Source organism: Nicotiana tomentosiformis, chromosome 5 (assembly GCF_000390325.3).
Source record: "Nicotiana tomentosiformis chromosome 5, ASM39032v3, whole genome shotgun sequence".
Classification (NCBI taxonomy): Eukaryota; Viridiplantae; Streptophyta; class Magnoliopsida; order Solanales; family Solanaceae; genus Nicotiana; species Nicotiana tomentosiformis.
In genome coordinates this window covers 50,155,987-50,177,330 of record NC_090816.1, presented here as the reverse complement: position 1 = coordinate 50,177,330, position 21,344 = coordinate 50,155,987, and the positions used below count along the sequence as shown (strand labels likewise).

The 21,344-nt window shown below is 36.6% G+C and overlaps 1 protein-coding gene across 3 annotated transcripts; it reads left to right on the top strand.

Moving 5' to 3' along the window:
* Window positions 1-5,004: 5,004 nt before the first annotated feature.
* On the top strand, window positions 5,005-12,361 carry LOC104084477 (ninja-family protein mc410). 3 transcript variants are annotated; one of them, XM_009588343.4, is made up of 3 exons: window positions 5,005-5,211; window positions 6,373-7,560; window positions 11,645-12,361. In XM_009588343.4, the coding sequence occupies exons 2-3, from the start codon at window positions 6,528-6,530 to the stop codon at window positions 12,142-12,144; spliced, it is 1,533 nt and encodes a 510-aa protein (XP_009586638.1). In that variant the 5' UTR covers window positions 5,005-5,211; window positions 6,373-6,527; the 3' UTR covers window positions 12,145-12,361. The 3 variants fall into 3 exon arrangements, with proteins under 3 accessions (XP_009586638.1, XP_009586636.1, XP_033508865.1); XM_009588341.4 differs by having other exon boundaries at window positions 5,005-5,257; XM_033652974.2 differs by lacking the exon at window positions 5,005-5,211 and adding an exon at window positions 5,677-5,760.
* The last annotated feature ends 8,983 nt before the right edge of the window (window positions 12,362-21,344 follow it).

Sequence of the window (21,344 nt, the reverse complement as noted above, 5' to 3'; positions counted from 1 at the left end):
ATACAGCAACCATTTTTGGGGATTTGTTTGAGCTAGGGATTGGTTCTTTCATGGTGGATTCAACCTTGGGGACTACTTAAGAATACAAGGTGAGTTTTTATGGATATTTTAAGTTAATAACATCCTATTAACACTAGTATTAACATCATTCAATCTTTGAAATCCCTAAAAATCTTTCAAGTTGTTCAAGAACACTAAATTTCCCAAACATTGAATTTTTAAGGAAAAGCTTCAAGAAGGTAATCCTAATGCTTCAAACTCATTTCTTATGAGTCGGTGAGAGTAATTATAATATTTGTTTCAAGTTATTTTGGTTGGATAATTGATTTCATAAACCCTAGTTCATGGTATGAATAGTATTCTTGAGAAAATGAGGGAAGATAAATAGTGCTCTTAGAAATGAAATTAAAGGATGCATGCAATGAACTATGAAATCATTTTCTAGCTAAATTGGAAGTGTTCAATTAAGTAATCACCAAATTGAATATTTTGGAAATGTTTGTTAAGGAAGACGATGAATAGTAATTTAGCGGTATTGAAAAATTAATGTAGTATCATTGATGACTTTAAATGTGTATTAAATGATAAGAGTGGAGTTGAATGTGCTAGTAAGTGAACCTATTGGACGATTTGAGCTGGAGGCTTGTAGCCAACTTGTAAGCCATAAATAGATATTGATAAATATTTTTGAGTCATATTTTGGTTGTAGTTAGGATATGTAATTGTAGATATCAATTTTTCAGTGGCGTCTGAGTGTTTTACTCAATGTTAGAATATCGGAGGAGGATTAAAAGCTTAAGAATGTTATTAAAGCGAAAACAAGGTAAGTTGATTAAAACTTACTCTTCTTGAGGGATTTTCTCTAAAAGCATATTCGAGTTAATGCTTAAAATGTTTGCAAATGTGCTTTCCTGCTTATGGGGACAAACAAGTACGGATGATTCCATATACTAAAATATTATGTTGCATATGTAGTGTTATGTTGTTTTATAAAACTTTATTTTAAATCTTGTTGGCAAAATGACACTTAAGGTAAATGTTATAAGTTTTTATCAAAATTTACGTATTGATAAGAGTATACATATTTGAGTGCTGAAGATAAGTTTTCATGGAAAGTATTTCTTTTAAAAATTGATAAATAGAATAGCACTTGTAGTAGCTTTTTAAAGATTGATGTTAAATTGGTAAAGGCTTTAACATGTAAAAGGTTGTTTATTTAATTTTTTTTCAAATGGTTTAGATTTTCTATTAATGCTATGATTTGATAAAAAGTAGATCCTTTGATGCTACTATGCTATGAATCTATTTTTGGAGTATCAAATATTTTTGGAGTTACTTGTGTTCACCAAGATTGGCTTCGGATATATTGTGTTCGTCGTCATGAAACTACATGTGCCAGTGTAGACGTAGATAGCCACTTTGTGGTATAGTCTACGACAGAGTGCTCTCCCTTGAGAGAGTACTATTTTGTGCTATTATTAGCATGGATGAGTCGATTCGTACGGCACTGCGATGAGACGACCTGAGCAAGTAGGGTATATGATACTTGCCTCTAGGTACATAACCTGGTTGACCTTCTTGTGTCAGTGATGGTATAATACTTCCAGTGAAAGGTAAAGATGATTTTCTTATGTATAGGCCTAAGGAGCCGAAAGTGATTTCAATGACTTAAAGCAAATGGAATGATTTTGTATGATTTTATTCAAAATCTTGGATTGATATAAATGTTTTAAAAATTTATATTGTGGGTTATATTTCACTTGTCTTTTATTTAAAATGATAAAGATCATGAATTGATAAAAAATTTTATCGTTTTATATCAAATATTGGTGCATTATTTTTATAAAGTTTGTCCCAAGAACTTAAGTTAGAGAAAGTCTATGATACTTATTGAGTACCATTGTGGTGTACTCAGCACTTAGGGGCCTCTCTTCAGGGTCCCGCTTTCTTTGCGCGTTTCAGGATAAGGTACGCCACGTGATGTGTAGACATGGCTAGGATGACTCTTATTTCGAGGTATGATGAAGCACCACTTTTATTTCGTAGTAGCTATCATGTTATTTTTGTTATTGTTGGAATTATTCCAAGTGTTGGTTCTATCCTTTGGTATAGAGGCTCCATAGATAGTTGTGTTGGATTGTAAAAAAATAGGGTTGTAGACATCTTGCATAAACAAATAATTATTTAATTTGATTATATCATTTTTATGAAAAATTTCATGTATGATTTTGGAAATGAAAAAAAATATTTTGTGACTTGATTTGAAAATGTACAAGATTTTCAATTGGCTTCCGCCATTATATTTGGTTTTGACATATGGGTTGGTTCGTTCAAATCGGGTAGTGTGCCGGGTGCCGGTCATGTGAATTTGGGTCGTGACATCCCTACTAACTACTCAATCTCATTCACAGACTCACTTTTAGGGTTTATCCAAACCACAATTAAATCATAATTTCTACTCCAAATCGCCTTCTATATTCTAATTTATATATAATATGTGAAGATTGAGTAGTAAAATTACCTCTTGAAGACAAATCTTAAAAATTTCCATTGAAGAGTAATCTTGAGTTTCTTGAAAATCTAAGGATTTTCAACGGATTCTAGTGTTAGGGCTAGCATTAGAGAGTTGTAATTACACCAAGATATTATTATAATCTCACCTTGATTGGTCATCTAATGCCTTGGATGAGCCTATATCAAAACCCTTTTAAACCTCTTCAAAAAGACCCATTTCTTTCTCTCTCCCCGAGCTCCTTATATTAATAACACAGGTGACCTCACGCTGGACACGCGCTGTGTGCGTGCTGTGGGGTGTTGTTGCACACGTTGGAGCCTAAACATATTATTTTCTATTCTCCCTTTGAAAATCTGCGCATGGGGGAGCCTACCTGCTGTTTTTGCCATTTCTTCCAACTCTTTTTAAATTCAACTTTTGATTTCTTTTGGCACTTCCGACCACTTCCACCTTGTACCAAACACACAATAAAATTTTCCAATCATTTCTACATCCTCGTGCGAGCCTGCACATATTTTGATGCTAAATTAACATGTATTAAACCTATTGTTGAGCCTTAAACTCTTTAAAATTTTTCGAGGTGCTACGGTAATAATTTATCAAAGTGACATATATAGATGATATGCATGAATAAAGCATATAAAATGCATGAAAAGTCATAGAAAATTCACTTAAACATAATAATGCTTTCTCCTTTATGATCAAACTCATCAACTGGTATCATAATCAAATGAAAAACTCATCGGTATCTCACAAACTTGTGCACACACGTTCCAAGGTAAAATGGGTAATTGCATAACTCAAAAGAGATGGATTCAAATTCATGCACAACAAGAACATGATCTCACACGCCAAACATAAACATGTAATAATCTTGTCCAAACCGATATCTCAACAAGAACATGTAATGATATTCCCAAACTGATACCTCAATAGGAACATGTAATGACATGTGCAAACTTATACCTCAACAGGAATGTGAATGTACACGTCTAACAACTCAACTTACCAAATAACAGTCTCAAATAAGTAAGAGAACAAAATAAATATGCTTATAAGGTGAATATAAGAAACAATATATATGAAATCTGTAATGTTAAACTAGCATGTGAAGTATGATTATAATATTGTACTAGCACGAATAAGATACTCAAGTAGTCATACACAAGTAAATCAAGCAAAGGATATAAAGCTTATACTTCTAACAAGCATGGAATCACATGGCATCACATATACACTCGTCGCCTCGTATATATGTTACCCCAAACACGTAGCATACATAAAACAAGAAAATTTGGGAATGAATTCAAGTGTCAACTTACCTCGGCGTCATAATAGTTCTATTCTTAAAAATCTAACTTTTCTTCTCCAAGTCCATCAAATGAGCCCAAAAAATATTCCACTATATCAATCCTAGTCATACGACTCAGTTCCATAAGCAAAGAAAATGCTTAGATCAAAGTCAACCTCGCACCTACTTGGTCAAATCCCACAACAAAAATCAAATACTATTGACTCATAACCTCATGAGTCTACGTATATAATTAGATTCTCAATTTGAATTCAAATCGATGTTCAAATCATCAACAATACTTTATTTTTCTTCAAGTAAAAACTCTTATTTTCACCTTTTGATTCCTGATTCTAAGGCAAAACTAAAGATAAATTTATGTTATAATCATATATTTGAGTGAGAATCATGTACACCATCGTTATAGATTAAAAATCTCTTCAAAATTATCTCAATCTGAGCTCTCTAGCTCCCAAAATGGTGAAGAATGAAATAAAAGTCACTAAAATGGACCCCTTTTATACTTGGCTGAAATCTGGTTTCACTGCTATAGGCACCGATGTCTTAGTGCTTGGATAAAAATTTCAAGCTTTAGGTTTCAGTGCTACAACCACAGCTTCCCGGTGCCCTAGGCACCGAAACTTGTAGCTTTTTAGAATTGTACAATGCGTCGAAACTCACCCGATCCCCTCGATACCGTTCCAAACCATTTCGTGTAGTTCAAATACCCTACATAGACAATCTAAAGGCTCAAGACACGAAGTAAAATGCTACAACACAAAACAACAACTCAAGTCAAATAAAAAAAATCCTTAAAACTTCTAATTTTTATGCAATAGTGCCTAAATGCTCCCGAGCCCCTCGGGTCTTACTTTTGAACGTACGTACAAGTCCAAATATATTATAATAAATTTATTAGAAGTTTTAAACCATGAATCAAGCATAATTTCACAAATGGAGGGATAAAATTGCTTCTTTTAGTCTTTAACCTTCCAAATATCAAGATAATATTTTAAATCATTCCTGAACCTACCATATCATACTAACAAATCACAGAACATGATCCTAAAAATTAATTTGATCGATTGGATCGTTATACGCTCATTACGAACTACTCTTAACCAGTCTTATCGTCTTACAATAAAAGAAAAGAAAGTAAGTAAATAATTTACGAAATGATAAAAACATGCGGAAGAAACACAAAAGTTGTACCATACGAGATGAGGTAAACTGAATTTGCTTGTCCACCACGTGCTCCTTGTTGAAAGAGAAAAAACGAAAAGAGGTTTGGTCAGTGAGGTCTTTGCAACCCATTTTCTCACTCCGCTGCCCCTACCCACCTAGCCGTCGCCCTTCCTCGCTGCGGCGCCACCCTCCACTTTCACTGTCCTCCTCATCTTTCTGAGTAGGTTCACGTAACTAGGGTTTTATTTTCTCTCTCTTTTCATCAGGTATATACCTCTGTTTGTTTCCATCTGAATATCACAAAATCCCTTTATTACCACAATCCTTTTTTATTTTTTATTTTTTTAAATTTTAGTAGTCTAGTTTGAATATTCTGAGTGAAGACTTTTAACCCTTTTTCATTTGACCATCTTAAATTCGAACTTGTCAGTTTTCTACTTTGTATCTGTGCTGTCAGTAAGTAATTTTTTTTTTATTAATTAAGGTTTTGTGCAAAGCGGATGTTAGAGGCTGATCTGCGTGTTAGATAGAATTGTAATTTGTTTGTCCCTATAGATGGCTTGTTTAATTGGGTTTCCTTAGTTTATTTTTGCTTTGTGGGCTATCTGTTTCTTTTGGTTTAGATTTTAGATCTAGTTAATTTTGTGTGCAAATGAATTGGTGTCTTTTTGATTGTTAATTTTAGCGGGAATACTCGGGGAAGATGACTTTCTGAAGGTTTAGCCTGATATCAATACGGTCAGTGGCGTAGTCACGTAGACGGAAGCTGGTCAGTCGAACACCCTTCGTCCAAAAATTATACTGTATATATAGAAAATTATGCTGCATATATAGGTTAATATTTTTTATACATATATATTAAATCTTAAATATCCTTAGAGAAATTCCTGACTTCGCCGCAAATACGGTGTCCATTAATGGGTAGAGTTGCTTCTTAACTCTGCCTGTTTGAGCTCTGCGGAGCATGGCCAGTCCAAGCTCAGATAAAGGAAGTGATTCACATAGGTGTGGTCTGAAAAAACCTAAAGCAACTTCTGTTTCATTTCATGTTCATCTTAACCTTAGTGATTGTCTTGCTACAAAGCTACTTCTGGGTAGATGAATATTAAGCTCACTTGTTTCAATCGATCTGCCTAAACTGAATAATCATAGAATGAGATATAAATCACTCCCGCATATGGGACTTTCAGAGAAACTGATCCTGTTGCTCTCTGCATGTTGTATTGAGTTTTTTTTCTTGTTGCCTTTATGTATAGTAAATGCAAGCATGTCTGCTACTTTTTATTTTGAGAAATATTAGTATTTTTTTCCTTGGTTATATGATGAAACGTTATTTGTTCTTGTCTGCGAGATGTTACTCATCCATGTTTCGCGTGAACAGATGTTATAGCAGGTGTTCCATCTGAATAATGTTTCTAGCATTCAGGATGAAGCAGTAAAATATTGCAGAGTGAAACTTTACTTCTTCTTTGGGTGGGTAGAGTGACTTGAAGTTTAACGTGTGAATTTGGTCACTGTGTTTTGTGTTTGATCAAAATGGACGAAAACGGTCTTGATCTGAGCTTAGGTCTGCCCTGTGGTGGAGGGGCTGCCTCCGAGAAAAGTAAAAGTGGGAGCTCATCGGATTCTAAGGTTGAGGAAGTTGATAGAGATGGCAAGGTGATCAATGATTTCAAGAACTTTCTGGATGGAAGCACTAGCAGCCAAAAACATGATTCTGGTGTGGGTTCTCAGAGAAGTGATTCAACAAAACATGAGGGGAACTTGCTCCCCAGCATTAGTGTTGACGTAGATGCTTCTAAAAAGTTAAATAGTGGAGGATTCTGGGTTCAAAATGATAGTAGACCTATAGAAGTTGAAGAAGATAGGAGAGCTGATGTGGGTGACAAACGTAAAAATCTGTTCAGGGAGTCAAGTCAACAGAAGAAGCAAGAGAGAGAAGGTCATCATGCTGATACGCATGACAAGACCAGGGCATCACACATTTCAATAACCACAGATGAAGGTTCGACTGCAGAAAATGAAGATGTAGCTGATTCTGAAACTGTGGGTTCAACATCCAGGCAAATTTTGCAGCATGATGAGAGCTCCAAGAGATTTGTTGGAAGTAGTGGTTTAGCTGAGGTTCATAAGGAGCTTCGCAGTGTTCCTTCTTCAAGTGGTGTAGAATTAATAGGACACAGAAGGTTTACTATTTCTTCAGAGAAGGATGTTAAGTTTAGGAATATACCATATACTATCCCATTCCAGGGCCAATCAATAAACATCATGAACCTGCCTTACTCTATGCCTCTGAATTCTAACACTGCTGGTACAACAAGTACGCCTAGTTACCCAATTCCTGGCATGATGCAAGTGATGGCTACCACAAGTGGAGATAGACCAGGAAGCCAGCCTGTCATACCTGCAAACTTGCCATTAATGTTTGGCTACTCTTCTGTACAGCTTCCAACATTGGACGAGGATAACCTCCGCGGTGTGGCTTCTCATCTTCAACAGCTTCACCCTTCCCATGGAAGAGGTCCTCTGGGCTCAGATATGCAGAAAGATGGACCAAATATTTCTCAAGGTTTTCTTTTTAACTCTATGGATTTTCGTTTGGACCAAAATGATGAAAAATCTTATTTAGAGGATCTATAGCACTTGTCAAATAATAGAAAGAATATTTTGGAGTAACCAAAAGAAAGCTAAAATGAAAGCTACTCTTTAAATTGTAAAGAAAAAGATGGTATACAGAAGCAAACTGAAAAGTTATCAATTTCATACTAGCTGAATATAATGCAGAGTAAAAGATAAAATGCAAGTATATCCTACCTTTCAAGAATTAAATTTAATTGAGCTTTTGGATTTCATCGTATAGTTCCCAAATGTAGCTACATAGAGATCATCCATCATATATCAGCTCATGATAAGTATAACAAAATGTTCGAAGTCATTTATTTTCTGTTCCCAACTCCAAAATCACCATAGATTATCAGTTGCTGATTATAAGTTATTAGATATCCCTAACCAGCACAGTTACTTCTGCCAGTACTTTATTTATTTCACATACAGGTTTCTACATTCTGTTAAATCTATTTATTTTTAAGGGTAAATGGAATAATAGTCACTGCATTATTTGTATTATTGTTGGATGTTTGGTTAATCGTAAATATACAATGTATAATCTAAAACATATGTTAGCTGTAAATTTGATTAATATTTCTTCTTCTAATAGTACTTTGGCCTATATTACATTACTTCATCTAGTTTAAAATTAGCTTATTATATAAATTGATTAAAATTAAAATTTATAATTATCCTTCTTAGATTTAGTAAAGATCATGCTAAGAGGAAATGTAAAATGAAAGTTATGATAAGAAAAATAAATGTTTCTTTTCTCTTCTAAATGCAGTCTAAACATTGACAATTTTAATATCACTATTACAAATCGTGCTAGAAACAAATGAGGTTTAAAAAGTGATGGTTAACTAAACTTGAAATAGTATAAAGGACAACTTTGTCATTTACATGCTCCAATGCTGGTATTGCTAATATGTGCATAGTTATGTCCATGTTGATTTCAATATAAACTAATAAACAAAATACCCGCAAACTAATACGGGTTTCTTAATATAGAAATGAAAAATGGCAATCCAACACCCGAAAGTTAAAGCGGAATTTAATGCTGGGATTATTTCCGGTAATAAAGGTGACGCAACAATCACTAATATTATCCAAGTCAAGAACTATCTTGGAAATTTGAAGCTGGGATTATTCCCAGTAATAATGGTAACGAAACGACCCCTTATGTTATCCAAGTCAGGAACTATCTTTACATTCTCTTTCTTCAAAGTTGTCAGTATTTAAATCCGGAGCCCTTTCTCTATATCTATCACCTTGGGCGCTTTTTTGCTGAACTTAGATTGGTCGTCAATATTTCTGTAGTCTTGTTTGTTGCATCTATATAAGTATGTTTATCTGTGCCTGTAAAAAGTGTTTGTACATGCACATTAAGAGAGGGGGAGGGGGAGGGGGAGGGAGATATTCTTGCATCGGCAGCTAAGATGTGCCTATTGATGGTTTCCCTTGATTGTAGATGAGGGTGGTGAAATCTAGCAGCTAAGAGTTGGAGTTTCCGCCCGGGAAAAGGGAGGCTATTTGAGTATATTTATCACGATACGTATTCCACTGAAATTTGGCCCACTAGTATTTGTAGCATATGCAATAAATCTTCGCTCATAGTGAACCTTAACATTATGGTCTTCCTTAGGGTTTCAACGACTGTGAAGACTTCAATAAGTCACTGTCAGAGACCATCCCGCATTGGAAGTTTCTCCAAGAAAAACAAATGGTGCAGATGTGTATGGGCTAGAAAGTTGGAATTCGTTTTGATGATTTATTTCCTTCAAGTGGCATAAACTAGGTTCAGTAGAAATTTATGAATGTTTAAACCTTTTTTTGTTTAGTCGTTCTTTCGTGAAGGCTTCATATCTTATGCGTCCAGTTGTAGTTATAGGGAGACTGTGTCATTCAACATCCTAAAATGTCGGTTAATAAAAAGGAAAACTCACCTACCTATCCGGACAAAAAGGAGATTTTCACCTAAGCTTCATCCAGTGAAAGGTTTGGCGAGAGGCATTTTTGCAACTCTCTTTTACTATCCTTGTCAAAAAATAAAGTTGAATACTGGTGACTTGGATTAATTAGTAATACTAAGAATTGCAAAATATGGAATCAACCCCTTATACTTGCAGTCTCTCAGTTCAGCTGGATTTTGTATTTGGAAGGATTTGCTATTAGAAGGAATTTCTACACAAAGGAAAACGAATAAATATTCAAGAATAAATATTGTCAGATTGCGCCCAAGGGTGTGCCCTAGTGGTCAATGAAGTGAGTTGAGAACTTGAGGTCTCAGGTTCAAATCCCATTGGAGACAAAAACACTAGGTGATTTCTTCCCATCTATCCAAGCCTTGGTGGAAAGAGTTACCTGGTACTTGTTGCTTGCTGGTGGTAGGTAGCAGGTATCCCGTGGAATTGGTCGAGGTACGTGCAAGCTGGCCCGGACACCACGGTTATCCAAAAAAAAAATTTACCAAATCGAAAAAGAATAAATATTCAAGATAACTGGGATAGCAGGCATCAAAGTCTGTGAATCTTCAGGAACGATAACACCAGATTAAAATAGTGAAAGACCTCATGTTAAAATAGTAAATACAATCATCTCAAGGATTCTGAATAATCTAAAATATCTGAATTTTCCTCAACTGACTTCTGCTTACACCAGAGCAGTAGATTTTCTAATCACTTAAATTTGACAACTGAAACATGCTTCTTCTATCCATCAAAACATCTTCTATTTCTCTCACTCCAAATGCTCCACATAATGCAGAAAGGGTCTGTTCTCCAGATCTTTCCTTTTCTTCCTCCAGTCATTTGTCCCTAATATGAATTTATACATGATCTACAATTTTAACCTCACTATTCTCTCTTGTAAGGGGGATGTGTAAGGCGGCTTATGCAATGATTTTGAGCCGAGGGTCTATCGGAAACAACCTCTCTACCCCTTGGGGTAGGGGTAAGGTTTGCGTACACAATATCCTCCCCAGACCCCACTAGTGGGATTACACTGGGTAGTTGTTAATTCTAGAAGCATTGCTGTTTTAAATTAAATGTCTTGCTTTAATTTTGGCACAATTTGTTTTAGAATTTGAAGGGGAGCCTTGGAGCAACGGTAAAGTTGTCTCCGTGTGAGTATAGGTCACAGGTTCGAGCTGTGGAAGCAATCACTAATACTTGCATTAGGGTAGGCTGTCTACATCACACCCCTAGGGGTGCGGCCCTTCTCCGGACCGTGCGTGAATGTGGGATGCTTTATGCACCGAGCTGCCCTGTAATTCGTTTTAGAATTTAGAGTGTAAAGGTGGCATTAAAATCTGATAATATAGTTCTATACAGTTTGTGTACAAAAAACTATAAAAGTAGCTTTTAAACAAAATATTTGCATGAACTTTGAAAATTTTACAACAAATGTCACTCTTGATGTAAAATGAACTTGACTACTCAGACTTGTGAGGTTGAAGGTTGTGAGCTTACTTAAGTTTGATATTGAGCACCTGTTATTTGTGGAGATAAATTATTTGTCTTTTTTTCCCCCTAGAATACATAAATAATTTCATTATAAGAGCATCAGCAGGATGCAACCTCTGTACATCACAGTAAATGAAGATCCAAAACAGGCATTCACAGCCCATACTTAATCAACATGTCGACCCTCCCTAAATTAAGGAAAGATGTTCTACCAGTTATTATTGCTCCCCAACTTTTGTTTCCTTTATTTATTGCCAAGTACCTAAACTCCCTTTCCTGCTTAATTGGGTTTTCCTGTTCATGCCCATTCTAATCTTCATGTTCCTTGACATTTGTCAACAACTTTCAACCTGCATCATTAGTCTTTTTGTCCGTTCCTCTTATATACCTATTGAGATGCCCGTAAATTGCCTAAAACTTCTAATTTGCTGCATGAGATGCCAAGAATTCCCGACAAATACCAATTTGTTACATTTTGGATCCTGCATTGTCACTGTTGTATAGATAAATATATGATTGGTTAATTCAATAATTGTCCAGCCTTATGACTACTAAGAACTTCTACTTGCTGTGTTTATGTAGCTACTACGTCAACTATTCCGCACAAGTCATCTGATTCTGTACAATATGATGGGAGGGCAATGGAGCATGTGAAAGGCAATGGGAGACAGCATAAGGCAGAAGAAACTTCCACTTCTCGAGGGGAAGAAAATGTGAAAGGAAGCAACATAAGCTTCAGGGCAAAAGACCCTCCTGAGCAGCCCAGAGCAGAAGCAGTTCCTTCTGAATTTTCAACTATAAGGCCAGGTCTTGCTGCAGATTTGAAATTTGGAGGATCTGGTTCCTACCCGAACCTTCCGTGGGTCTCAACGACTGGTCCTGGTCCAAATGGTAGAACAATATCTGGTGTTACTTACAGATACAGTTCCACCCAAATCAGGATTGTCTGTGCTTGTCATGGGTCTCACATGTCACCAGATGACTTTGTGCGGCATGCAAGCGAAGAGCAAACTAGTCAAGAACCTGGCACTGGGGTTTCATCATTTCCAAGTAGCAATCCGGCTGCCTCTGCCCAAAGCTGATTTTGAATATAAAATCCTGTGCTGAAGAATGAAGTCATCTTTCCTTGTATCTTCAAATAAATGTAGGAAGCAGAAGTATCTTCATAGTTCAAATGAATGTGTGAGTTTCTGCATATATCTTGATGCATATGCACATATCCCATTAAATGCTGTTAGCCTAGCCTCTGGAATTGATATGCTAGCAAAATATTTGTAATAAAGTATGACTTTTTCTTTATCGAGTATAGCATAAGTGCTCTCTGGGGCTTTCCATTTCACCGCACTGGGAGGCCTATTGAATAGGAAAGTCCCTATTGTTAGTGGCCCAGTTATTTTAGTGCAAGCCAAAGAGGAGTGTCATTGCATGTATGTGAGAAGAGTTATGGAGTACAAGGGCTGGCTATTGTTTTCTGTGGATATCCGTTAGGCACCTTCACCTTCACCTTCCTGGAAGAGTTACTCCTAATTGTTACTCCTGAAGTAACTATAAAATAAAAATGAAATTCCCCTGCACCGTAGATTATCTTTCTGTTTTATTTGGGTCTGCAAACTGCAAATGATGTACAATGTTTTTTATCTGTTTCTGTTAAAACTCAGATTGAACCTCAATCTCGGAGAGTTGAAATGTTGTTTCTGTGTTTCCAGAGAAAAAATCTCGTTACTTTATGTTTTAGAAGTTGTTACAAGTCGTTTTATATAATATCCCTACTGACTAATCTAATCTATTACATAACAGGACTTTTGACCCCGTACAAAATATTACACAATAAATACACATTGTGTGTTCAGGTTGGGGTATTTGCATATATACTTATTTTGGGCCACCATTGAATTTACACCCGCATTGCACAAAACTTTGCAAAGTGTACCCGCTCGGATCTGAAGTAGTTTAATCTTTTCAATGCAACTTCAGAAATCAAATCTGAAGTTCTCCCATCTTTCAACTGCAACTTCAGAAATTCAAATCTTATGTACTTTAAGCTCTTCAAAGCAACTTTAGATTTCAAATATGAAAGTTCTTCTATCTTTCAATTGCAACTTCAAAAAATCGAATCTTAAGTAGTTTTATTTTTCAATACAACTTCAGATTCAAAATCTGAAATCTTAAGTAGTTCAATTTTTCAATACAACTTCTGACAGCTTCAGATTCAAAATTGAAGTTCTGAAACATAAATTTGTTTTTCAAAATTTCAACATTCCAACATGCGATTCAACATCCAAATCTACTCCAAATGAGCTCAAGTTTGAAATATAACTTTCAAATATCATAAATAAAAAATTTCAATCATCAAATTGTTAAGACAATAACAAATTTAACAAACCCATTTTGCAACTAAGAAGAAAAGAAACCCTAAACACAAAAAAGAAGAAAGCAGCAGTGAAAAAGAAGAAGAAGAAGAAGAAGAAGAAGAAGAAGAAGAAGAAGAAGAGACAAACAGACCAGAAGGCAATTTTATGTAAACCTTTTCAACAAGATCCCCCATGCAAGAAGACATTGCTCACATCAAGCTAAAATAAAGACCAATACTACTTGACATCTACAACAATTAGGCATTTCACAATAGAAAATTTGATGACTAGAGAGAATATCTCACTGAAATCAACCCCTTCAACTTGTGTGTCACCTCTAACTACCAATCTATATTTGTACCTCTCAACAGACTTATCAGCCTTACACTTAATCTTATATACTCACTTACAACCTATGGGCTTCTTCCCACTAGGAAGTTCAACAACAAACCAGATGTTGTTTGCCTCAAGAGCTTCAAATTTCTAATAGAAGCTGTCTAGCTATAAGAATGAGGTTCTATTTCAACCATGTTAATAGAGTACAGAAATGTAGCACCCCAGAAAATTTTCAAATATTTAAAGCCTCATTAGAAGGTCATTAAGTGCTAAGCGTATCATTGGTAAGCTAACAACAACTATGATTATGGATAAATCCATTTAGGTATGTGTACATGTATTGTAAATTGTTTGATGATGTTTATAAGTGGGAAGAAGTAGCTTGGAACAAGTTAGAATTGCTGAAGAGAAAAAGACGCACAAAGTCGCACATGACCTAATTTCAAACGATCATATCTCCCTGTGTATGATGAGTTACGATGTGGATAGGCTATCAGATTAATGCTATTTGAGTCTAGTTTCTAACTCTTCAAACTGTTTTCCATTTGTAATTTTGTACAAAAAGTATGACCAATTTACTGAGCATTGTCTAACATGTGCGCCGGACTGCGCGACCGCGCAGCTAAGAGCGCACATAAAGAAGTTGGTTTTCCCAAGTGCGTGCCAGATGCGCGTTCAAGTACTAGATGCGCGGCAGCACACCTGGAAAGGTTATATATACCCTCTAGGTTGGGGATAGATGATTTGGGGTCAAATTTAGGGAGTTAATTGGGGCTTTTGAAGAGGATTTGGACCAAGGCTTCACTTGGATCATACAAGGCGAGTTTTTATCCAAATTGATTAACACTAATAGTAACAATATTCAACCATAGAATTTGTTAGATTCTTCCAAATCCTCCAAGAACACAAAAATAGAGATTTTCAAGATTTGTCTTCAAGAGGTAATCCTACTACTTAATGTTCATATATTGTGTATAAATAAGTATATAGAAGGTGCTTTGGAGTAAAAATCATGGTTTGGTTGAGTTGGGAGATGAACCCTGAAAATGGGTATTATGAATAAGATTGACTAGTGGGTAGAGACGATGAATAGTATTGATTTGGTAAAAACGAGTTAAATGATATTCTTTATGATCTTGTGAGCAATTTCGTTATTGAATATCATATTGTTGAGTATTGAATGAGAGATTTAGAGTTTAAAACTCAAGAACCAACTTCTATGGTAGGAATATCGATTTTTACTAGACTTGTAAAGCAGGACCTAAGTGTTGAACACTTAGTTAACTTAGTTGGTGTTATCGTAATGTGTCGTTGATGAATATGAGTTATTATGTAGATATTGTCTTGTTGGCGACGTTTGAGATTTCTAAATGAATTGGAGCCTTATAAGTACTATTTGGAGCTTGGAATTAAGGTAAGCTGATTAAAATTTACTCTACTTGAGGGATTTTCTCTAGACATGCCGAAGGAATATCGCAAATGCAACTTAGACATCGTATTTGCAAAGCCTGCCTAGGTCGTAAAAGCGACCATCCCAGACCTAGACCCACCTTCGCAATTGCGATCAAGGCATCATAATTGCGATTCATCAGACCCACCTGCCAACTTCGCAATTGCAAACTGGTGCTTGCAATTGTGCTAACTACAACACCAACATATCAACAACTTGGAACTCAATTCCAAATGGTCTGAAACACGTCCGAAACTCACTCGAGCCCCAGGGGATCCACATCAAATATTCACACAAGTCTATAAACATCATACGAACTCGCTCGCGAACTCAAAACACCAAGATAACATCCGAAACTATGAGTCAAACACCAAAACGCATAGAATTCATAATGAAACTCAAGAATCGCTAAAATCACAACCAAGCGTCCGATTTCTACCAAACCAACTCGGAATGACACCAAACTTTACACACAAGTTTCAAATAATAAAACAGACCTATTTCATGTCCCGAAACCAAAATCCGACCTCATATCCATAAAGTCAACCTATCGTCAAACTTAGGAAATTTCTAAACCTTCAAATTGCCAACTTTCGGCAAAAAGAGCCAATTCAACCTAGGAACCTCCGAATCCAATTTCGAGTATTTTCCTAAGTCCAAAATCACCATCCAAACCTATTGGAACCATCAAAATACCATTTCGGGCCGTTCTCACAAAAATCAAACCTCGATTAACATTTCTAACTTAAACTTCCAAACTAAGAACTAATTGTTCCAAATCAATCCAAAACCTCCCCGAAATGAAACCAACCATCCACACAAGTCATAAAACCACAAATACATATATGAGAAGCTTCAAAAGGGAATATGTTGGGACCAAACGCACACTCACGCAAGTATACGTGGTCGTCAAGTAATAGAGTAATGAGTAGAGTATCGTTCCAACGAAGACCTATGATTAACTTTCGACTGATTCTAACTCAAATGCCTTATTGATTCAAAAGATTTCTCACAAAATAGATAATTTTCTGAATTACTACCTAAAGACTATCAAGTAATGAAATACTAGGAATCAACCACAACACTTAAATAGTTTTGAATAACAATCAATAGGATATAATATTCCAGGGTCACGGGTTATCTAACAATCATGTTGCATTCTTAGTTTAAAATAACTAATTGATTTATCTGGATTGTTGATTGACAGGGTTGATATTACTCATAAAAATCTGTCAAGTTCTTACTCGCCTATTCAAGCTAACTTAATGCCTATATGTCTATGGAATTAAGATTAACAAGAACGCATTTACAATTCCTGTATTGCAACCGAGAAAGGCAATTAGGTATATTTCTATCCTAATTGCGAATCCGTTCCCCGATGTCCGGGTTCAAGAACTTGCTCTATTTAATTCTATATGCAATCTAGAATTCCCACTTTCGAGTTCAACTCTAGATTCGTAGATAGTAATTCACTGTTAGCTACTCAACAAATTAATTAAAAATAGAATTAAATAAGCAACCCAATATGATAAAATCAACTTTGTCAAATTAAACTTCAAACATCAACATTCATGTATCGCCCATGACCCTAGAATAATAGGGTTCTTAGCCACTCATGTTAATGCAATCATCAAATAATTCACCAGAGTGCATAAGAATCAATAAAAGAAGGAAAAATAAGAACTCAAGATGAATTCTGTGGTTCCCCAGCTTTGTCGTGGTTTTTCCCCCCTTCCCAATATGTTCGATGACCTAAAGGAGGCGTTTTTGGCTTATATATTGCGTACAAAAGTCGTGGGCCAAAGTTCTCCTATTCCTAGTCCAAATCGGCTTCGGGGATTGATGCTAAGGTGGATGCGACGCATCCACCTCGTCCTCCATTTCTCAGCTTCACATGCGAGGGTGGATGTGACGCATCCACCTCGTCCTCTACTTCTCAGTTTTGCATGCGAGGGTGGATGCGACGCATCCAACCCTTGTTCCTCTATCTCAGCTTTGCCCAGGTGCGGATGCTATGGGCCGACTTCACTGCTAAGGGTGCACAAAATCTGATTTTTTTCTAGATTAGATGCGACGCATCTAATCTCTCTTCCTCTACCTAGAGCACCTTTTCTTCATATTTTTGCACTCCAAACACCCTAATTCACCACACACAACTCAATTAGTCATAAAACCAATAATTAAACCATGTTGGCATTTTAAAGATCAAATAACATCAAAAAGCGGTTAAAACATGGGTAAAGTAATATCAACACATATCGAAATATGCCAAACATCACTACCCCACACTTAAACCTTTGTTCGTCCTCGAACAAACCATCACTATAGTAGACAAAACAAAATTAAGATCTTATCATTCAAAGCACACCACAACTATGACCATGGTCATTTGCCACAATTAGGCTCTAGAATATGCATCATATGCACTTACCTTTACTTGTGTCATTCTTTTAAAAATATTCAAACAAAGACAACATGCTCACAACAATCCTAACCTCAAAAACCGACTCAATGTCACTATGCACTCATGGCTTGAACACCCAACATCATAGAGAAGTCTAATAACGTTACCTATCCCTCGTGAAACCATGTGCCCTCACAACAAGAACAAGAGAGCGAGTTCAATCCACACATTCGAATCTCATGATCAAATATATTTTAATGACTCACATATATCAAAGAAAATCGCTCACTCTCACAAAGAAGTCACATGCATGCAATTGGTACCATAGGCTTGCCCTTAATGTAAATCTCTACTAATGTAAGCTCGCTCGATCTAGAATCAATTAGGACTTTTTCATGGTTGTAATGTGGGCTAAGGGACGGGTAGGATATATTTTAGGAATAGTGACTCAACCTCCTAAGCACTTTAACACATCACCAAATAACTTAAGCGCAAATTCTTTAACACTATTTCAATTTCAAAAATAATATCATCCCCAACAATATTTTCTCTTTCTTTAAGCACTACTTTAATTCATACCCACTAGCAAGAACAAGACAATAATTTATTCATCTATATTTTTCTTTCTTTTTTTCCAGATTTTTCTCTTTTTTTTTTCTTTCAATTTCTGCTAGTGGTGTATTATTTTACAAAATAAGTGCACCCTTCTTTCTTTCATTGGTTCCACTCAAAAGTCACCCCACACTTAGTCCCTTCTTACTTCTTTTAGTGCTCATCTAACAATTAAAGTGCTTTAAGAGGTAAAATGATCAAAACAATGTCAATTAAAAATAAAAAGGGTATAGGCTTGTAATGTGGGTACCAAATAAAAGTCAATAGGCTCAAAATGGTTAACTAGGGATAAATTTTATTTGTGATAAGCACTAAGCTCAAAAAGATCAAAGAAAGCCTAAAATCATTTTTTAAACCGAGCATCACCTCAAATTTTGCTTCAACTCACATACCGGGCAAGTTCTAGACACAAGTACAATACATGGACTACACAAAAATTATCACCACACATGGCACATGACTCACTAAGGGACGGTCCCATTCCGACTTTCAAATAATGTAAGTATTCACGGAGCAACGAGATATTAAGCATTAAGCACAAAGTGAACATAAGTCATGTAAACGAGACATAGGTGTCACAAAACATGATATCCAATTTATAAAGGTTTCATGATCAATTTTAAAACATAGGAAAGGCATTACACATGCCAAAGCCTGAATATGCTACTATCAAACAAGTCAAGTGCCCCCTAGGAATCTCATATTTCTTCCTCCATTTATTTTCTAACTCTAATCTATTCTAAAAGAAAAAATTTACTACCCGGTTCAAAATACATCCCATGGAAAAGAACCGATGCACAAAGAAAAATCACAGGGGATTATTACTACCTACACAAAATTTTTACTAATTACTCAAGGCTACTACTCTATTTTTTTGCTTTTCTTTAGTTTTCTGTCAATCTCCTAATACTAACACTAATTTCAAGAATCAACTGAGAGTTACTCCATATAGATGAATTTACTACTATTACATGCCATTAATCCAGTGAATATTACAGCCCCCAACAGTCAAATTGTAACAGTTAAGTACATTCATCCACATAAAAAATATGAATAACCCCCACCCCACACTTAGAACTGTGCGTTGTCCTCAATGCACACAAATAAGGTAAAGTAGGGTGAGAAGAAACTCCCTCAAGTCAAGGTGGAAGGCTCATCCGCAGTCTGTGGAAGAGCATCTGCATCCATGGCATTCATCAAGACCCCCTCCGGCCTTGCAATATAATCCTCACGCATAGGGAGAGCTGTCATTCTCCTATCATCACCAACTGGAGCTGATTCTGTAGCAGGTGGTACAGCGACCTCAGTAGGCCTGGTGTGTGAAGCCTCAGGGACTATAGGAGGAACATGAGTGGATGGTCCGACAGTGGATGATGCAATCAGCTGTGAGATGTCTATATCTGCATGTTGAACCAGAGCTCTGAGGAGTAATGATATCTCCCTCATCATCGTGGCCTGCTCAGTCTGGACTCGGCTTATATCCGCACGAGTCTGACTCAACTCGTCTCTGGTGGCACTCAACTCTACACGAGTCGCTATCAACTCAGCCCTGTTCTCTTGCATATCCGCTTGCATTTGCTCAAACAACTATTGAATGGTGAGCTTAGAAGACCTTCCCTTGTTCGGCTCTAGTACCTGAGTAACATCATATGGTCCTGGAGCTTTAGGCTCAACGTCTTCATTCTCCTTGTCAAGAAAGCTGATAGGGTATTTGCGAAGAACAACCTCCACTTGTAGTTCATCCTGGTACGTTGCATTTGGTCATGCATGATGGCTCCCAAGTTGAGCGGTATCCCCTCCAATAAAGCATACAATTCTAGTACTCGGTGTCGAGGGACATCAGTTTTGTGTTGGCATGGCATCAGGCGGTTGCATATGAAATTTAGAGCCACACGTGCTAACGCACTCATGAATTTCTTGGCTATAGAATGGTACTACATACTCCCATGCTTCCAATTTGCATCCTTCCTGGTAGGGCATAGGACAGACTTAATGTGTGCATAATCTGGTGTTTTGCATATGGAGTCAAACCTATCTGTTAGTGTGTGTGGCACCCCTAAGAAAATATTCAGAGCTTCAGCTGACACATTAATATCTACCCCTCGTACTCTCACAATGCTGCCCCTGGAGTGACGCCAATTGGCGTAAAGCTCTCTGACGATAGTGAGGTTGGCCTTGCCGTGGCCCTTCAAAATAGGTCCCCATTATTGCACCTCTCGAATTGATTTTAGAAACTCTGGGTACTTTTTCTTAAGTGCTCCGATGTTGATAGGCTTTTCTGGAATGTACTTCTTTGAACCCAGTATCTTATTATAAGCTCGAAATGCCTTTTCATTAACAAAGCTCTTCTCCCAAGCAGCTCGGTCTATTGGTTCACCCTCATCTTCGTCACTTATGTCGCCATGTAGAAGCTCATTATCCGAATCTGACTCGGACTCAGATTCTGCAGTAATCTTTTGCTTTCCTTTATCATTAGGGTCACTCTGCTTGGAGGCTTTTCTCTGGTATGTCACAGGTTCTCTTATCTCTATCCCTTTGCTTGGCAGATTTAATGATGTTGTTGTAATACCCTTTTTCAATGTCCTCCTTACTAATGGTTCTTCCTCTTCTTGCTCTGATTCATCAATCAACTGCCTAGTCTGCAGTTCCTTCTCCTTCTCAGTCCGCTTCCTTTTTTTCTGTGGATTTGGGGCACCTGCTGCCTTTCCGGTAGGCTTTTTGGGCGGTTGCTTGTTATTATCTTTGTCTTGTTGCTTGGACGGTTTACTCGTTGCTGCCATTTATGAACCTAAGTACCTGCAATGCAAAGAAATCAATAATTAGCATATAAAACAGTGAAGTTCAGCTATAAAGCAGTTGCAACAGCTTGCACTTCCAATTATTCGCAGAGTCATGCCATTCAATACTTCATGAAACTATAGCTCATGGCTTTCAGCAGGGATGTGATAACTCTCTTCAAATTTTACAAATAAGCATTGCGCTATATAGATATCATTATGCCCAACATGAGGTTTATCCGAGCGACGCTCACTAACCATGTTCAATTGCACATAGCACCTCACTCGACCCCACACTTATTCTCATGACATATCATTACGCATAGCGCTCACACAATTTAAATCGAGTAAC

Excerpts from the sequence above, each read along its gene's own strand:
- LOC104084477 (XM_009588343.4), top strand. The coding sequence starts at position 6,528 with ATGGACGAAAACGGTCTTGATCTGAGCTTAGGTCTGCCCTGTGGTGGA. Across the intron at positions 7,561-11,644 it reads TGGACCAAATATTTCTCAAG|CTACTACGTCAACTATTCCG; the intron begins GTTTTCTTTTTA and ends GTGTTTATGTAG.